The sequence below is a fragment of the Bos grunniens genome, chromosome 13 (genome assembly GCF_055505025.1).
Source record: "Bos grunniens cultivar Pamir isolate PY7600 chromosome 13, Bosgru_T2T1.0, whole genome shotgun sequence".
Lineage (NCBI taxonomy): Eukaryota > Metazoa > Chordata > Mammalia > Artiodactyla > Bovidae > Bos > Bos grunniens.
Genome location: NC_141177.1, coordinates 20,754,391 through 20,774,628, shown reverse-complemented (window position 1 = coordinate 20,774,628; position 20,238 = coordinate 20,754,391). Strand labels below are relative to the sequence as shown.

The following is a 20,238-nucleotide window of genomic DNA, read 5'->3' as shown; positions in this document are numbered from 1 at the left end:
ATAGCTCTGAAGTGGCTCCTAAGGGAAAGGGCCTACCGCCCAAATCACAGGGCCCCCACACACTTCCTCCCTGGGGTCTGCTGACCCAGGACTAGAGCCTGATGCTGGGACCCCAGTGACTGGCCCTACCAGTTTTAGTCAGAAGCCCCTAACAGTCTGGTGCCAAGAGGACCTCTCCCTCCACTGAAGGGCTCCACTGAGCGCAAACCCCGCCAGGAGGCTGGACTTCCTGCCCTGCTCCTTTCCACCCGAATTTCAGAGCTCGGGTTATAAAAGTCTTGTCTTTCTGAGAAGCTGGTGACCAAGGCCAGGCAGAGATTCTGGACAGCCCTATTCTTGGAGAGGTAAGGACAGGGAGGCTAACTTGGGCATTTCTCAAATATTTCTTGAGCACCTACAATAATGTGCCGATGTGGTACAGAGATCCGTTTCCCAGTTTCTCAGCCAAACTGGGTTTGAATCCTGGGTCCACAGCTACTAACTCTGTGACCTTGGATGACCCACCTCTCCTCTCTTTTGCCGATTCTGTAAAATGTGCCTGCTTCAGTGACCCCAGACTATCATAGTAAGGATTCAACAATGCAACAAAGCTCGTAAAGCTTTCGGCATGGAGCCTGCTACACAGAAAGGACTCAAGTAGAAGTGTCAGCCAGTATGATTCAAGACTGGTGTGATATGGAGAGGGCTAGTGAGAAGTACTAAAGGCAAGAAGGGAGGAGAGACACGACTTGGGTGAACTGATTAAGAAAAGTGCCTGACATGGGCACTGGCTAAACATTGGCTGGATGAGGAGTGGATGAGTTTCAAATCACCCCAGTAGCTGAATATAAATAGTTTATGCCGTGAATACAAATTTCCCAGTCCAAACTTCACAGCTGCAAGCAAACAAGAAAGTCTCTTTCTCTAGGACCCAATTTAATCACTAGTTTGAGTTCCTGCCATCAAGCAACAAAAACCTGGATGTTGCTGATTTGAGGCAATGCCAGGATGCTCTCAGGCGCTCCAGAGCAGGCTCAGCCACTTTAGGGGCATCCTGTCTTTGCTCAGGGCCAGCATCTACCCTCTGGGTGGCTTCTTCTTGGGCACTGGGGTGGAGGTGCTGGCTTTTTAATGGGTCCTGCTTACTCTGGCATGTGCCCTGGAGGGGTCTTCACCCGGCTGGTCTCTGCCTTGCAGTTTCAAAGGCTGCATCTCCTAGCAGCACAGCCTTGTCCACCTGGAGAGCCCCCTGCCACAGGCTCTGGGGTCCCAACTATACCCCCTCGGCTGCCTGAGCAGGGCTGAGGTTCAGCAGGCAGGAACCAGTACGAACATACTGTTTGAAATATTGACGTATCTTCCTACTAGTTAGTTGGTAAAAAGCCCTAACTTTAAGCCCCCCAAGTGCCTACCCTGGCCACGGTGGTGCTTCTCCCAGAACCCCTACCCCATGTCCTCTCCTCAAGATTCAGAAACCTCCATGGGTAAACGGGAGTACTACCTCTTTTAATGTCTCACAATATCACATAGCCGCGTTAAAAGCTGTTGGGCACACTACTTGCTAAGTGCTTTGCACATATTACTGAGTGCATTCCCCACAATAATCTATGATTGTCTCCCATTTTATAGATGAGAAAACTGAGGCACAGAGAGGCCAAGTAATCTGCTCAGGGTCACACAGTCAGGAAGTGGCAAAGTCCAGATTGGAAGCCAGCCCACTTGAGGGGAAAGGACATTTCAGGCAGAAGGAATGGAAAGCACTAACGTGAGATGGTGGGAGGCACAGGTTGTGTTCAAGGTCTGGTAGCTCTAGAGCGAGGGGCAGAAGCGAGGAAGGAAAGCTGGAGAGATGGCTCTAGAAGAGGCAGATCTGGGAGAAGCTGGGCAGTGGGTCCCCGCTGAGGCCATGGAGGTGGCCGGTGGGGTTCCCAGCCCTGTGTCCCCAGGTCCTGGGCGGGAGGATGCTGCTGTTCTGGGGGCCACTGCTCTGCTGGGGGCTGCTGCCCCAGGTCCAAGGTGAAGCCCAGCACTTTGTCTTCATGCGCATCAGCAAGGATCAGCTGGAGACAGGTAAGTTTTAAGGGGTGGGTGGTGGGAGGCAGGAATTCCGGGAAGAGCAGGGGTGGGAAGTGGCACCACCTCCCTGCTCAGGGCTTTTCCTCTTCTGGCCTCCCCACCAACCAGCAGCAGAATTTGCCTTCCTTCGCCCAAAGCTGACCCCCGCATCCCCTGCTCTAACACGTGCTGTGGCTCCCTAGTCACAGCCTTCAGGAGATCCTCCACGCTCTTCATCCTGGTTTCCAAGGCCCTGCCTCTCCAGCCTCTTCCACCACTTGCCCTGACTGGCCCTGGAGACTTCCCAGGCTCCTTCCTTTGCTTGTGCTGTTCTTTACCTGTTCTCAATCCCCCAACACAACAGATTCTGATTCGTACCTTAAGGCCAAGGTCTAACAGTCCCAATGTCTGTCCCAAGAAGCAGGTTTCTTCCACTGGGTTCCCACAACCCTTTGATGAAGCCTCGTCTATGGCCTTATCCAAGCATATTATACTTGTGATCCTGTCTGTCTGTCTGTCTGTCTCCCTAACTCTGCTGTGAGGTCCTTTTTACCCATTCACCTCCTACCCCATTCAGCATGATCCAACCTCACTGACCTTTCTGCTTCATACACCCACCAGGCTCATCTCCACCTCAGGGCCTTTGCATGTTCTGTTGCCTCTGTCTACATTGCTCTCTCCCAATATCTTGCAATAGTGGATTTCTCCACTTCATTCAGGTCTCAGCTCAAATGCCTCCCCGCCTCAAACAGGCTCTCCCTGACCATCGTATCTAAAACAAACTCCCCCCCATCATGCCCCAACTCAACTCCATTTTATTTTCCAAAAATTGCTTTGCTTGCTTATCTAAGGGCTCAGTTGTCTTTCACTGCCCCCGCCCCTAGAATGTAACCACCATGGGGGCACAAGCCACAGGGCTCCTGGTCCCTGAGCCCAGAAGAGAGTAAGTGCTTCTTAAGTACTTGTTGCTAAATGACTAAATCGCTAGCCCGGGGCAGGTGCTGGTGGGCATCTGTTGAATGACTGAATGAAGGGTGAGCCCCGCCCTGAGGAGGGCCTTGTCCTCAGACATTTCAGACCTGCTCTTTAAACACCACGTCCTGGACCGAGTGACCAGGATCCCTGTGAGGGGGGACGCAGGTGAAGGCATTGCCATCTTGGACCACATGCCCTTCGTAAGAAAAGGCCTCTCCAGGAAGAGCAGTGGGCTTGACCTGCCGCTGATCAGGGGTCTGCTCTTGGGACAGAGCCTCTCCCCGCTGGGGGAGCTGCTCCAGCTGGGCGGGTGAGTTCCTTCTGGCTTTTCTCCCTGCTCAGACTCAGTTCTCCTCTGTCAAGTGGAACACTGGAGGGCGGTGGGAGCCCCGGTGTCTCTGGAGCTTTTCTCCATCTGGAAAGCTTTCAGCAAGTGCATTTTTGTTGTCCCTAAACCTCTCAAAAGGAAGCTTCCCTGGAGGCTCAGACAGTAAAGAATCCATCTGCAATGCAGGAGACCTGGGTTCAATCGCTGGGTTGGGAAGATCCCCTGGAAAAGGTCTTGGCAACCCACTCTCATATTCTTGCCTGGAGAATCCCCATGGACAGAGAAGCCTAGTGGGCTACAGTCTAGGGGGTCGCAAAGAGTCAGACACGACTGAGCAACTAAGCACACAAATCTCTCAAAGCCACTTGAAATCCTCCAGGGGACAAGGCAGAATTCCAACCAGGGATCTTAGCCGGGCAGCCCTCCAACCCTCCACACTCAGCCTACCCCTGGGTATTGCAAACTTGCATAGTGTTTTGTTTTGTTTTATTTTTAATAAATCTGGAGGGTTTTAATAGAAGTCCAGGTTTTCTGATTATATTAGTTTGCTGGGACTTCTGTGACAAAGTCCAACAAACTGAGTCACTTAAACAACAGAAATTCAGGAGACTGGAAGTCTGAAATCAGGCGTTTTCCTTATCTCTCCCCTAGCTTCTGGAGACTTGCTGGCAACTTTTCACTTCCCTTGGCTTGTAGAATCATCACCTGATCTCTGCCTTCATCTTCACTTGGCAATCTCCCCAGGGGTGTATCTATGTCCGTGTCCAAATTCTCCCTTTTGACAAGGACCCCAGTCACATTAGACAAGAGCCCCACCCTACTCCAGTATGACCTCATCTTAACTCTATCTGCAACAACCCTATTTCTAAATCAGTTCACATTATAAGGTATTGGGGGTTAGGAACTCAATAATATATGAACTGGGGGGTGGGAAACAGACACAGTTCAACCCATAATAGAAAGTCTCTCTTATAACCAAGATCTGGCCCACCTGGCCTGATCTCCCCCAATGACAGTCATGGATGTGGGGTCCTTAGTTCCTAAGTCAGTCCCTAGTCACAACTTCTGGTAAAATAAGTACCAGCATATGTAGGTTGGGGCATGGGTTCCTCAAAGGTCAACCTCAGTAGTCACAGGTATGCCTCCAAATCCATCTCTCAGTGTGAGCTGGGAGAGTCAGAGAGTCCCTGCAATGAGAGTCCAGAAGTTTTCTGATGGGGGTGAAATGGCATGAAAAGTCAGAGCACTAGGGAGGGTGGGGTTGCTTCCCAGAGAGGCCTGGAGCGGGTGCTGGGCCCATACCTGCCCCAGTGAGTGGTAGGTCTGGCTACCACTCACCCCTGCCCATGCATTGGCCCCACCTCTGCCCACCCAGCCTGGCAGAGGCTTGGAAAGGCCATAGGAAAAAACGCACAAGGTCCAAGTCATACTTCAAAGCTCTTTGGAAGTTTCCACGCATATAGCCCTTGGGGAGTCTGACCCAGCCAGGTCTTCCTCCAACACTGGAACTTGTTGGTGCCCACTCCAGTAGGCATCAGATGAGTCACCAGCTTGTATCTAATATTTAAAAAGAATTCTGAGTTCCTCTGAGCTCAGAGAGATGCAGGGACCTGAGGCCATCGCAGGGAGCAGAAGGCTCATGTCCTCGCTCCTGGATGCTCAGCTGCTCCCTGGGCAGAAGGCAGTGGGATCACCAGCCATCTTGCTTTCTCTGACTCCTGCTTGCTCTCGTCTTTTTTTGCAGAATGCTTTTATCTGAATTCAGACCTGTTAAACGGCACAGATAGCTCCTCCGCTGTATTCTCATCTTGTGCAGGGTGACACTGACACCCAGACAAAGGAAGGGACTTGCCCAAGTCTTCAAGGCTTAGAGGCTGCAACGAGAGCCCACTGTTCTGTAGCCGGGCTGGAGGTCATGGTAGTGAAAACTCAAAGTATTAGTTGCTCAGTCATGTCCGACTCCTTGCAGCCCCGTAGACTGTAGCCCACCAGGCTCCTCTGGCCATGGGATTCTCCAGGCAAGAATACTGGGGTGGGTTGCCATTCCCTTTTCCAGGGGATCTTCTCGACCCAGGGATGGAACCCAGGTCTCCTGCATTTCAGGCAATTCTTTACTGTCTGAGCCACCAAGGAAGCCCTGAGGGTCGTGGTAGGGGTTGTCCCAAAGCTGCCCCTACCTTTCCTGGTGTCTTCCCCTATTCTAGCCAGTACAGAAACACACACTCCACAGAGTCACAGGGGGCTTACCAGGCAACACAAAAACATCCCCACGCACACTGCTCACAGGTTGGTCATAGAAGATTCTGAAGGACCCGAGGCCACCTTACAAGTCCTGAGTGACAGCCTGCTGCAGGTCACGTTGCGAAGCAAACTGTACCTCTCACTCCAGAGGTGGGTGTGTGTGCTGGGTGGGTGGGTGCTTTCTCCCCACACCTCTCGGTTCCAGGCGGCCGCGCAAGGCTAGCAAAAGCCTGCTGCCTGTGTCACCGTAAGGGTCACAGTAATCCTTGAAACTTGGGCATTTTTTCTTTTTTCTAAATATTTATTTATTTGGCCGCATCAGGTCTTAGTTCCTGCACGTGGGTCTTCGTTGTGGTGCCCAGGCTTCTCTAGTTGTGGCGCAAGGGCTCGGTAGTTGCAGCGTGTAGTCTTACTTGCCTCGTGGCATGTGGGATCTTAGTTCGCTCACCAGGGATTGAACCCACGTCCCCTGCATTGGAAGGCAGATTCTTAACCACTGGACCACCAGGGAATTCCCCAAAGTCATTTTTTCTGATGGAAAAACTGTAGGAGAGGGACCCACCGACACAGCGACTCACCCAGTGAATCTGCAGCAGAGGCTGAAACAAACCCTCTGACTTCCATGTCAAGGGACACGTGTCATCTGGAGAAAAAGGCGGATGCTTTCACGGGATGATCCAAGGAGGGTCTGGTTCAAGCTCACCCTGAGGCCCAGCACACTGGAACTCGGCTTGAGTAAGGCCATCCATCCTCTTGGTTTATCCACAGAGAGTTATGATCAAGTTCTCTGCTGGCCTTGCCTGTTGTGAGAGTTCACTGCCAGTCTGAGAGCTCAGACCACTCACTAACCAGTGGATGATATGCCAGTCTGGGGTTGTAAACACAGCAGACAACAGAGGGAGCGATACGGGCAGCCTTGGCACATGAAACAGGATATCTCCTTGCATTGCCCTTAGGACCATCCAATCTCACCAATAAACAAAATTATTTTTTATAAATATGGCATTTTTTTTCATTTACATTCCCTTTCTAATTGAAAGGTGAGTAACAAGAAATATTTCTTTGATAGGGATGTGGCCACAGAGAAATAGATCTCTGTTATATGAGAAAAATATCATCGCCCTTATAATGACGCACAGCAAAAATGCACTTGACCCTCGGCCAGTGGGGACTGTAGTAAACTGAAGCGCACGTGGCCCACGTCCAGCTCACATCAGCCACCTTGTGAGGACGCTGGCCCAGAGCTGCCAGATCTTTTAAACCTAAAAGTTAGAATTCCGTGTTTTTAATTACATCTCCTAGTTTTTCACTTGAGCCCTCCAGACAACGGTAGGGCCCCACCGGCCGGTGAGTTCTGGACTGTCTTGGGCTGTGACTTGGAGCCTTCCCGGACACGCTGTGCCTACAGGATCCTGCGGCTCAGAGTCATCAAGAACATCCGCATCGGGGCTCGGCTGGAGCAGACGGGGAACAAGACCCACGTGGCCTTTGAGGAGTGCCACACCCCACCAGGGTACCTGAGCATCGAGGTTCTGGAGCAGTGAGTACCTACGCCCTTCCTGTGCTCAGCCCTCCACTGAGACTCCAGGCTGGGGCTGCCTCTCCCCAGCCCAGGTTGTCAGGGACAGGGTCAGCTCCAAGGCCACCAGCTGTACACACCGTCCATCAGCATCTCCTGCCTCCATGTTGAGTGTTATGGTCAAAGTGTGCATCCATGCAGGTCAAATCTTGCCTCAGCTGCTTCCTAACACTGGGAGCCCTGGCCAAGCTATTTGGCTTCCAGGAGCCTCAGTTTTCTCTCCAATAAACAGTATCACTCAGAGAACCCTGGCCGCCCAGGGTGGTTGTCAGGGAGAGATGAGCTAACCCATGTGAGCTGCTGAGCACAGAACATGCCACATAAAGTGGCCACTGCCTTTGACTCTTTTTTAAAAACTATATATGTATGTTTTTAAAAACTATGTATGTATGTATGTATTTTTGGCTGTGTCGAGTCTTAGTTGCAATACGTAGCCTCTAGAGAGCATGGGCTTAGTTGCCCAGCGGCATGTGGGATCCTAGTTCCCTAAACAGGAACCAAACCCAGGTCCCCTGCCTTGGAAAGTGGATTCTCAACCACTGGGCCCCCAAGGAAGTCCCCTACCTATGATTCTTAGTATACCTAACACAAAAGCCGCCTCCTCCAGGAAGCCTTCCATTGACCTCCACTGCCAGCTGTGATCTCTCCCTCTTTGAAAATCCCAGAGAACTTTATCAGCGAGAGAAATAAAGTGACAGAGGCAGAGAGGGAGACTCATGAAGAAATAAAGTTGAGGAGGACAAAGTCTGGGAGAGAGAAAGCAAGAAGGCAAGAAGGGGAGAAAAAAGAAAAGGAAAGTGAAGAAAGAGGGGAGAGGCGAGAAGAGGGACCCCAAGCTGGGAAGGAAGCAGCCATCCTGAGCCTCCTCATTACACAGACCCGCTGGGGTCTCCTCCGCCCTGTCTGGACTACCCTCTCTGGCCTCAGTTTCCCCTTCCATGGTGTCCGAGACCCCATCTGCTCTCCACGCCCCTAGGATGAACCCCCTCCTGGTGAACGAAGCTCTGTGGTTGGTGACATTTGTCCTGGACTAGGCATTGCCCTTCCTCCTGCAGAAAATAGTAAGTTGCTCCTTGTCCCTGCCCCCTGAAAGAGGGGTATGACTCCTAGGGCGGCCCCTTGACCTCACCCCAACCTCAGTGATGACCCCCTCATGCCTTTGCGCCAGGTGTGCCCCACTGCCACAACCCTGCTCAACTCGCTGCTGGAAGACCTGTTACACATCACTCTGCGTTCGTAGCTCCTCGCCAAGGGGAAGTGGGGCTTATCTGCTGTCCCTCAACTGCTTGCCAGGAACTCATCTAGGCTCTGGGAATATGACGGGAAATAAAACAGACAAAGCTTTCACATGGGGAGCCTACTTCCTGTGGATAGAGGGAAGGGGCATTATTACGTCTTATCACCTTGGTAACTCATTTCCCACTCTGAGCCTCAGTTCCCCAATCTGTAAAATGGGTTTAACCACAACCTCACAGAATGGACCATCGTGATAACACATATAAGCTGGTACAGAGCTATGGCTCATTAAATGTTCATTGTTACAAGACGCTCAGGCCATCCCACAATCAACATAAAGCTAAGCAGAGAAGAAAAAGGAATTTCTACTGCTTTGCAGCCTCCCCACACCATTCTGTACATCCCCCCGGGAGGCTGGGGCCCAGCCTCCATTTCCTCAGTGCAGCCCCAGCCAGCTCAGGCCCAGAAGACTTCCAGTACTATGTCACCGCCACAGAATTCACGGAAAAGGCCATCCTGATGAAAGTCCAGGTGAGCCAGCCCCTGGCCAGGGCAGACCCTCTGGGGACATCCACGGGTCTGGGGGAGGATGGGCATGGAGGAGAATGAGGAGCAGGTGGGTCAGCAGGACAAGAGAATTTGAGTGACTAGAAAGGAGGGGCTGTTAACAAAGTCGCAGAGAAAGGATTGGAGTTACTTGAGCGATAAGCAAGGAAGCAAAGTTCATGGGTTCAAAACCCAGCTCCACCTCTTACCATATGTAGGATCTTAAGAAAGTCACTTCAGCCCTCTGGGCCTCGTTTCCTTACCTGTCACACGGTTTCCACCTCCCGGTGCTATTGTGAGCGAGAAATGTGCCTGTAAGTGTTCAGCACTGTGTCTGACACATGGTGAATCCTCTACATATTAACTGTAGCCAGTTTTTGGCCAGGGAAGTTGTACTCACTGAATTTCTCCTTCCTTCTTCATTTTTCTCAAGCTTGTGACCCCCTGCGGTCCAGGCCAGAGAGTCCCAAGGCCTGACCACCTGGCCCCCAAGCCCTTCCCCAAATTAGCCCAGGGCAGCCTGGCAGACCTGGTCTTTTCACTGGAAACCTACAACGACATCCTGTCCTGCCTGTACACCAGCAAGGAGATCCATGTGAACCCCCAGGACCCCGTGGTGAGTGCTTAAAGAAGAGGAGTACGTTACTTTATTGCTCTATTTTTCACACGAAGAAACTGAAGCCCAGCTGGCAGAAGTACCTTTCTGGTGGGTCCAGATGAGTCACTTCCTCTCTCTGGACCTCACCTGGAGAACTCCTGTTCATCCTTCAGAACACAGTATAGAAGTTGCCTCCTCTAGAAAGACCTCCTTGAACACCCAGGCCCCTTTGTTTTTCCTCTCTTCATAACATTTATTCTGCAAATATGTATTGTAGGCCTACTGTGTGCCATGCCCTGTACACACAGGGTCTCTGCCCTTGAAGAGGTCAAAGTCTATTGGGGGAATAGAAACTAAACAAGGAAACAGTCAGGTAAATAAAATAACGTGTCTATTTATAATGAGCAGAGCAGTGGATAAGCAAGTGACTGGTGGAGGTGAGAAGGCTGCCCTGGACAGTGAGGTCAGTAAGGACATCTCTGAGGAAGTGGCCTGAATGGTAGCAAAGAGGCACACACACACACAAGTCTACAGGAAGAGCAAGTTCCCAGGGTCAACAAGGGGGTCAAATGAGGGAGAAATTCAGATCGATCACTCAACAGCCCCAGCGTCTCCCCATCACACTCGGAATAAAATCCAGTCTCCTCCCCGCAGCCCTGGAGCCTTGTGTGGTCTGGCCCCGCCCACCTCTCTAGCTCTGTCTCCTCACCCACGAGACTCTGGTCACACAGGCTGGACTGGTGCTCACCTCAGGGCCTTTGCACACACTCTCTCCCTGCCTGGAACAATCTTCCCTCCACTGTTGTTCTCAGTGCAAATGTCGTCACCTCAGAGAGCCGCTCCGTGGCCACCACATCTAAATATCTAAAGTAAGCTTTTTCTCTCTCCACCCTGCCTCTCTCTTTCTATTCTTTTCTCTTCAAAATGTAGATCAAACTATGTATATGAGTAAAGTTATATGTGCAAAGTCATATATAATACACATATGTAATATATGCACATAAACACACACATATATATGCAAAGTCATATATATACATATGCAATATATGCACATAAACACACACATATATATGCAAAGTTATGTTTGTACATATGTAATACATACACATAAACACACATATGTATATCTGTGTGTTCATTTCCTTAGCTTTGCGTGTTCACTGTCTCCCTCATTTTGAGGATGGGGGCTGTGAACAGTATACTCTGTGAATACTCTGTATACTCTGTACACAGCGAGTGCTCAGTAAATATTGAAATACAGAATCCCAAGATCCATATCTGGAAGAAATCTAGTGTTATTGCTCCATTTTTTACATGAGGAAACCAAGGACCAGACAGGGAACGTGACCTCCCCAGTCACCCAGCAGGTAGGATCAGGGCTAGAGCCAAGACTCCTGCTTCCCCAGGAGGAGAAGCAGGACTTCTAGAAGCTAGAAGCCAAGATTCCTGCTCCCTCCTTTCCACACCGGTGGCAGCTCTAAGTCTAGATATGAACCCTGTGAATCCATGTCCATAGAAATTCTTACACCAGTGGGTACACATGCAAGGGTGATCTTTGCAGCTTCACTTGTTACAGGGTGAAAAATAAAGTTAAACTAGGAGTCCATCAATAAGGAATTGGTAAAAAATAAGTCACGTTATGGTCGTATACGGTGGAATACCAGGCAGCTGTTTAAAAGAATGGGGTTGCTCTATAGGTACTGATGTAATAAACAACGTGGAGAGGAATAAACAATGTGCAGGACCATGTGGTTATAACGTTCCCATCTATTCATTCCTCTCTGTGTGTAGAAAACAGTCTGTCAGGATATACTCCAAAATATCAACAGTGGTTACCCTTGAGAATAGGATTTAGGGGAAAAGGGGAAAAAGTGTTCGGATGGACTTTTAATTTTTTACTGTATACATTTCATAGTGTTTGCTCTGGTGATCTACGATTTTCAAAAATCAACAGAGTACAGATAGTTAAATACAAACACGATAAAGCAAGGGCAGGAAAATGTTAATAGAAGAATCTAGGTACTAAGTATACAAATGTTCTCTATAAAATTCTTTCAACTTTGCTGCATGTGTGAAATGCTCCCAATGCAGGGGGCCCAGGTTTGATACCTGGTCAGGAAACTAGATCCTTTATGCCGCAACTAAGAGTTTGCAAATTGTAACTAAAGATCCTGTGTGCCATAAGTAAAACCTGATATAGCCAAATAAATAACAATTATTATTTTTTAAAAGAAAGAAAATTTTCACAATAAAACATTGGCCAGGGTGGGGATAATTAAAACAGTAATGTCAACCTTTCCATGTAAATCATGGTGAGAAGCCAAGTGAATGGCTCCTCCGGTGCTGAGGCTGAGTGGTGTGTCAGTGGTACCTTCAGCTGGGGACAATTACATCTCACTGAACCCCACTGACACCCCTCCCAACCCATGAACCTGCTCAGAAAGGATCTGCAGGATTCTAAAGGCCAACGCATATCTTGCCCTTTTTCCAGGCTGCCAACCTCATCCAGCTATTGTCACTGAGCGCACTGGAGCCTGAGCCCAAGGTGGGTGTGTTGCCTGCTTCTCCCCCAGCACCTCGGGCAGGATCTCAGGAAAGATTCTAGAACAGAGGACAGGATTGGGCCACACAGGCACGTTGCATTTGGCCAGACTCTGGACTCTGGAAATCACTGTACCTTCTTCACAAGTGTTTAAAAGGGACAGTTCACTTAGCTCATTGTCCCACCCAGGTGACATGGCCATGTGGCTGTCATTATTCACTACTGAATAAAACCCCAACCCTGCTAAGGCATCCCCAAGCACACGGCAGATAGCAGTGAGCAGAGACTGTGCCAGACCTGCATCAACATAATCCTCGAAAAGCCTGCCCTCTCACCTTTTGACACTTGTGCAAATGAGGCTGAGCAGAGTGACTTCACTTGCCCACGCTCACATTGCTCAGTAAGAGGCAGAACCAGGATTTGTTCTGATCCCAGACTCCACGATCCATGCTCAGCATTCTCTCTCCAAAGGCTCTGAGAACAGGGAACCTGATGAGCACAGAATAATGACAATAACCACGGCAGACAGGGCTTCCCTGGTGGCTCAGATGGTCAAGCATCTTCCTGCCATGCAGGAGACCTGGGTCTGATCCCTGGGTCAGGAAGATACCCTGGAGAAGTGAATGGCAACCCACTTCAGTTTTCTTGCCTGGAGAATCCCATGGACAGAGGAGTTCATGGGATCACAAACAGTCGGACACGACTGAGCGACTAACACACACACACACGATAGATAACAATAGTGCTACCAGATGCAAAGTTCCTTTCTAAGCACTTTACATTAATTTACTCGTTTAATCACCACAACAACCTGATGAGGTAGGTATGATTATTATCCCCATTTTATTGGGTTGGCCAAAAAGTTCATTCTTTCCAAAAGCTGTTATGGAAAAACCCAAGTGAAATTTTTGGCCAACCCAACGCAAGCATGAAAGTTGAGGCACAGAGAAATTAAGAAAGTTGTCTCAGACCACACGGTTTAGAAGCAGCAGAACTAGACTCTGGCTCCAAAATCTATACTCTTATCTGCTTTGCATGCCCAGGAAAAGGGGGATGTCATTTCAGGTCAGAGGAGCTCAGGGAGGGTAAGTGACCTTCCCAAGGTCACACAGCAAGCTGCCACAGAACTAGAGTGAAAACTTAGACACCCTGACTCCTAAGATGGCCTTGTTCCCGTCCTTCCCAGCTGGGGGCTAAGGAACACGGTCTTCTGTCCCAGCCGGCACCTTCTCTGCTTTCTCCTTATTTAGACTTCTGATCAGTCTAGAGGGAACGTGGGACTGACCATCAGCATCCCTGACCCTCCCATCGTCCACCTTGATGGCCACACAGCCTCCATCATCCAGCCAGGCTCCCTGGTGCTGGTGGGGTCCAGCAACACCTCCCCCATCTCAGTTTCCTGGGTGAGTAAGCCTCAAAGTTCTTCATTCCCCAAGGAGCTGGGGGCCATTTGAGGGCCCCTCCAGGGCCAGCTGACTGAGGCAGCATGACAGAGGGCAGTGGCAAACCTCGCCGCCATGACATCTGCTAACGTTCCATAGCCATGCCTGTTGCAAGAAAATTAAAATACTTTCACACCTGCTCCCCTAAGTCAAGCCCCCATGCTCCCCAGAGATCTCTTCAGCAACTACAGAGTTTTGCCTCTGATACCCTATTGACTCTCTCTTCTGGACATGGCTGCATTGAAACCCTTGTCCACAAAACTAGGAGAAAACTTAGAGAAACAGAGTTCATGGAGGGCTAAATGTGATTGTATTCTCTGCTCCCCAAGAGCGGGGTGACCCAAGCTAGAGAGGGCTGGACCCTGGAAGGAATTCTGGAAAAGACAGCCCCATCGAAGTTTCAACCCGTCTATCCCGAGCCCCGCTGGTGTTCCTACTTCCCACTCCGCAGACCTTGAAATTGGGAAGGCGCTGTGGGACACGACTTAGCACCTAAACAACAACTGTGGGGCAGAAAGGCCGCCCCACTATACGTGAGCTTAGGGCCATCTGCTGTGTGCAGCTGGATCCTGGGAACTTAGCTGGCATGATTCCCTGGACCAGACATCAGTCATCTCTGGCTGGCAGTGAAAATTCTGGTTTCTGGTTTAGGAGGTAATCGCGTGAATTATGGAGGCCCAGGGACAACCCCCTCAAAACCAAGGGGTCCTCTGGCTTCCAACTAGCGATGCCACCACAAAATGACTCATTGCAAAAGGCCTTCCCTCCACTGAGCTGAGCTTCCCCCTCCCCTCATATCCAGCCCTTGCCTCCAGGAGCACCCAGCACCGCCCCCCAGTGCTCTCTTCCATGGCAACACCCACACATTCGTGGTCTGAACTCACAGGAGCCAGCAGCTGGAGCTGGGGAGACGATGGGGTGAGGGGGGCTGGCCCTGGATAATGTAAGGTGTTCAGTTCAGTTCAGTCACTCAGTCGTGTTTGACTCTTTGTGACCCCATGCACTGCAGTGCACCAGTCCTCCCTGTCCATCACCAACTCCCAGAGTTTATTCAAACTCATGTCCATTGAGTCGGTGATGCCATCCAACCATCTCATCCTCTGTCGTCCCCTTCTCCTCCCACCTTCAATCTTTCCCAGCACCAGGGTCTTTTCAAATGTAGGGTGTGGGTGCAGGAAACCCCTCCATCTGGAATATGAATTCCTCTCCTGTTCTGACCTAGTAATCTCCACTCCTCATAGAAACTCCTTTCAAATGCCGTGTTTTCCTCGAAAAATCGGGAATTAAAACTCCAGTTCACTCCAAACAGGTAAACATTTTTGTTTGGGATGTTCAGGAAAAAATGAGGGGGTTGACAGGGTGTGTGGAAGGACAGAGTGTGGTTTCGGGGTGCAAGTCTCCCAGCTCACTGTCAGCTGAATGGAGCCGTTGAGAGGAGGTGGGAAGGAAAGGGGAGGCGAGGTGTGTTGTGACATGAAGTCACTGAACAGTGCACCCTTCTCCCACCCCAAGCAACTGCCATGACCTAAAAGGGTGATCTCTTTTCTCTGGTAGCATTACAGTCATCCTGGGCCCTTACCCCGCTGGCCTTGAAAAGCAGGTGAGTCTTTTTCCTTATCTTTGGCCTCTCATGGTTCTGAAGGACCCACCCGCAGGCCTGAAAGAAGGCCCTGAGTCACTGATGTGGGGGTGGGAAGCCTCACTCGCTTTCTGGGTGATCTCATCCTGCCCACGGGGGTGGGGAGAACCCTTAGAATGTCAACTTGTCTGTTTCATGCTTTGATACACTTGACAAGTTGGTCCCCGTGAAACTCTGGCCCTGGGGTTTTCTCTGGCCCAACCGGCTTCCTGGTCTGTCCTGCACAGAAACAAAGAATCTGTGAGGCGACCCTTTTTCAGGGCCCCCAATGTTCCCCAGTCCCTTCACGAACCTGGTCGTCTGGCTCCAATGCCCTTTAATAGTGGAGTTCCCAGGACTACTCCTGGTCTCCTGTGGGCACCTGGACACTGGAGTCCCCCCATTCCCATGGTCGGAATCTGCCAAGCCAGCAGAAGTGACCTTCCTGTTCCTCTTTCATTCCTTGTAGAAAGAATGTCTGGAGGCCTTTCTCTTCGAGTTTCTGAACTGGAGGGTCCTGCCCCATCACAACAGTGAGCGCCACTGTCTTTCTACTCAGGCCTGCATACCACGCAGAGAGCCACACCAGCCATGCCTGCAGCCCCACACAGACAGCTGGCTTCCACGCTTGAGAACTGTGGAGACCCTGAAGTCTGGGGGGTGCAGGGGGTGGCAGATGGCGGGTGGGAGAGGGGCCACCTGTGCCCTCCTGTTCTTTGCTCAGGCCGCTGGTGGTAACAAGAGCTTAGAGTGGGGCGAGGAAGGGCTTCATACGGAGGTGGGGGTAACATGACAGAAAGTAAGAAAAGGAGAGGCCCTCAGAGGTGGTGGAGCCCACAGCTCAGAGTTCTACACCTGCAGGGGCCAGGTAAGCAACACACCAAAGGAAGCAGCCCAGATCGGGCCTATGGAGAACACGTCCCACCTTTAGTGGGCAGCTAGCACTCAGCTGGGGCTTCCCAGGTGGCTCAGTGGTAAAAGAACCCACCTGCCAATGCAGGAGACAGAAGAGACTCAGGATCGATCCCTGGGTCAGGAAGATCTTCTGGAGGAGGACATGGCAACCCACTCCAATATTCCTGCCTGGAGAATTCCATGGACAGAGGAGCCTGGCGGGCTGCAGTCCAGGGGGTCCTAGAGTCAGACACGACTGAGCAGCTGAGCACGCATGAGCACTCAGCTCAAATGAGAGCAGGGAAGATATGTTTTACCTTTGAGAGATGCCAGAAAGCTGAACTTTTTGAGACATCACCTCCATCTTAGATAACAGCAACAAAATCAAACTTTCCCAAAACACCCTTGTCTTAGTTTGGGTTTCCTGGGAAGCAGACCCTGAGGCAACAGAGAACAGGCACAGGAAGTGGTCCTGCGAAGATGGAGGGGTGTGGCAAGTGAGTCTTCCGGAAATGCAGTGAGCGGTCAGGCTCTTCTGCCCCGTGGCGCTCGCGGCCTCCCTCTCCTCCCACCTCCCCTGATGCGGTCTGTCACCCATCACTGTCTACCTAACACCTGCTGCCCATCGCCAGTCTACCCACGTGATTATTTAGCCATTGCCTATGACCCAGCCAGAGGGTGAGCTGCCGAAGGGCAGGGACCCCTGGTCTTTGTTTTTTGTGTTCCTACACCTTGTCCAGTGCCTCCCATCCAGGAGACCCTCAGGAAGTATTAATACATGTAGGATAAACAGTTCAGACCTCACTCACCTCTGAGAAATCACCTGGCTCAGCCGCCTCCTCTTTCAGAGAGACCCAGAGATGTCCCCCGTGGAATTACCCAAGATCACTCTGCAAGTCTCTGCCAGATCTGAGCCCAGAACCCTGGCTCTTTGTTTCCCTGACATGAGCTTTCCCCTGTGCTCCAACTCCAGGACTCAAGTTAGGACTGCAGAGTAAAGGCAGAGGAGCAGCTACTGCTAAGTTGCTTCAGTCGTGTCCAACCCAGTGCAACCCCATAGACAGCAGCCCACCAGGCTCCCCCGTCCCTGGGATTCTCCAGGCAAGAACACTGGAGTGGGTTGCCATTTCCTTCTCCAATGCATGGAAGTGAAAAGTGAAAGTGAAATTACTTAGTTGTGTCCAACTCTTAGCGACCTCACGGACTGCAGCCTACCAGGCTCCTCCGTCCATGGGGTTTTCCAGGCAAGAGTACTGGAGTGGGTTGCCATTGCCTTCTCCAAGAGGAGCAGACAGGGTCTCAAATGCGAAGCAGGCTGAAGGATTTACCATCTGTTCTGTGGCCCATGGTAGCCAGGGAAGGTTCTGGGCATGAAGTGAGCCAATTCATTTTCAAGAAGGGGAACCAATTGGAAGTGGAGGATTATAGTTACAGATAGTCCAACAAGGCAGCCAGAGTCCAGGTGGGCAAGTGTCAGTCGTGTCCGACTCTTTGCGACCGCATGGACTGTAGCCTGCCAGACTCTGTCCATGGAATTCTCCAGGCAAGAATACTGGAGTGGGTTGCCATGCTCTTCTCCAGAGAGTCTTCCTGACCCAGGGATCGAATCCAGGTCTCCCGCATTGCAGGCAGTTTCTTTACCATCTGAGCCACCAGGGAAGCCCCAAGGTGGTCAAGGATGCAACTTTATCTAGGATAGCAGAGAGGAGGACACACCCAGCCCCGCAGACACCTGCCCACAACACATTGAGCTCCCCTGCCCTCCCCTCTTACAGACCTGCTCAGAGAACAAGGCATCGACCAGGCACGAATGGAGCCCTCCGAGGTAAATGCTGGGAAAAGGAGCTTCCTGGGGCCCACGTGGGAGGTCAGAGCTACAGGAGCCATGGGGTCCTACAGGTACTTGTCCCCATCCTGCGGAGGGGGACGCTGAGGCTCGGGCAAAGGTGGCCCTCCCTTGACCTTCCTCATCTCACTGTCTTTCACAGCCATACTGGATGAGCTGCCCCATTTACAGATGAGGAAGCTGAGGCTCTGGGAGTGGGGGGCTCCATGAATCCCTCCAGGAGCCATACCCCTGGCTCTCCGAGAGCTTCTAGGCCTTACACAGGTGATCTTAACAATTAGCTCCATGAATTTGATGCTATTACTTCTCCCATTTTACAAAAGAAAAGTAGAGAAACTTGCCCACGGCAGCGGAGCCAAGATTCCAACTGGGGTTCATCTGACTTCAAAGCCTGTACCCTTAGCCTGGACCACCCATCATGCTAGAATTGGGTATCCTGACCCCCAAAAACAGGGCTGCTGCCTCTTGCACCTGCTATCTGAATGCCAGGAAGGGAAGATGCTGCCAGAGACCAGAGGGCAGGGAAAACCAGCAGAGGAACCACGGAGGTGATTCCATCGGCATTTGCCAGCTCTGAATCTGCCCCCAGAGTTGCCTTGCCCCTTCGGCCCTCTGCCCTTCCCTCTGTGGGTGAACATGAGAAGAGGCTGATAGGAAAGGACAGAGCTTAGAGCTGCCCTTCATTTCTTTGTTCCTGCCTTTAAAAGACCCCCACTCTTAAACAGCAGCACAGGAAGGGATATTTGGTGCAAGGCAGAAAGAGAATCACAGAACCTCCTGGCTGTACAACCTCAGGCAAGCCACTAGTCTCTCAGCCTGTTGTCTCTGTTTGCGTAATGGAGAGAAAGATAGCTCTCCCCCTGGGCCAGAAGTGAGGGCTCCCCTCACAAATAAGAGCAACCATTAAGGCCAACATTTGACAGAATGTGACCCACCACCCCAGGCATACAGTTCGAGCTTCAGGATCGCCAGTTATGCCCAGTCCTGGACCCAGCACTCCCAGTTCCCAGTCCTGACATTCAGGAAACACTAGGAATCTGCTTTCAAGGACCAGAAGTTACTGAGCAGAAGGAGGCAGGAGGGGACAGCAGCAGTTCCTATCACAAAACCCCAGCTCCTCACCTGTGCTGCTCCCCACCCCCAACCTCAGACTCTGCCCTAGATTCAACCCAGGGTGGCCCTAGTTGGGAAGGGTTGGCTCCAGGTAACTCTAGCAGGTCAGGGCTGGAAGGGCTACTAGAGGTAACATAGGGGCCGGCCTGCTCAAAAATGATGCCACAAATCCTGGCTGTTGGGCCCAGAACCTGGAAGAATAATCACGGCATAGCCCCTGCAGCTACCACATAACCAGACCTATAGAGGCAGGGGGACTTCCTAGTGGCTCAGTGGTGAAGAATCTGCCTGCCAATGCAGGAGATGTGGGTTTGATCCTTGGGTCAGGAAGATCCCTTGGAGAAGGAAATAGCAGCCCATTCCAGTATTTTTGCCTGGAAAATCCCATGGACAGAGGAGCTTGGCAGGGCTATATTCCATGGAGTTGCAAACAGCTGGACATGACTTAGCAACTAAACAACCATAACGACAACCGAGAGGCAAGGGGAGAAAGTGTGGGTGGGCTCAGTGGCTCACTCATTAATTCACTTCTAGACTGTCCCACACTGTCAAGTTGATAACATATTGTACAGCTCTAGAACGCACCTATACTGTAGTGTACATGAATGGCGCCACCTAGAGTTGAGCAGTGCACAACCTGTGTGTCCTTCCGAGGCTGCCCTCATCACTCACTCATTAATTCAGGCAATAAATGTGACCGGCTGATCTGTGCCTGGCCCTGTGCTGAGTGATGCTGAGATACAGATGAGTTAAACCCAGGGCCTAAACCTTCCAGGAGCTCCTATTCTTGTGGGGGGAAAGGGTGAAGGAAGGGATGGATTCCAGCAACATGGTCAGGTCTGGCAGAGGTTTGAGCATTGTGGGAGGGAACAAGTGAAAGGCTCCAATCCACCTCAGGGTGACCCAAGCAAGACAAACCCCAATGCTACAAAAATATGAGAGTCACCTTGATACGCAGGCTTTCTGGACAAGCCCCAAAGACTGGTCTGCCCCTTCACTCACAAACATTCCCGAGACCCTCCTCCCCCTCCACTCTATCCCCCTGTCCAGTCGGTTCCTGACTGTGCCCTCTGGCCACCAGGGGAAGGCATGTCCTCAGGGCATACAGTCCCTCTCAGGTGTGGCAGGAGCAGCCTCAGGGAGAGCTGGCTTTGTGCGCGGTGTAGACTGAAGGGACGCATCTCCCTGCTTCTATCCACAGGACTACCTGCTGCTAACCGCCATTCCAAAGGAATAACCAGTT

The 20,238-nt window shown here is 51.3% G+C and overlaps 1 protein-coding gene and 1 long non-coding RNA gene across 2 annotated transcripts in view; one reads left to right on the top strand and one right to left on the bottom strand.

The window, feature by feature from the left end:
* The window catches only part of LOC147360385 (uncharacterized), a 63,389-nt gene that overhangs the window by 37,718 nt on the left and 5,433 nt on the right, over positions 1-20,238 (bottom strand). The window lies entirely within an intron of this gene.
* LOC147360386 (uncharacterized) lies at positions 1,861-20,232 on the top strand. The gene is given in 15 exon segments (XM_086331243.1): positions 1,861-2,049; positions 3,103-3,319; positions 5,624-5,728; positions 6,987-7,118; positions 8,134-8,218; positions 8,326-8,389; positions 8,839-8,924; positions 9,373-9,555; positions 12,032-12,085; positions 13,333-13,485; positions 14,766-14,833; positions 15,079-15,124; positions 15,612-15,675; positions 17,812-17,861; positions 20,197-20,232. Coding segments are annotated over 15 exon segments (1,452 nt in total). The 5' UTR covers positions 1,861-1,940.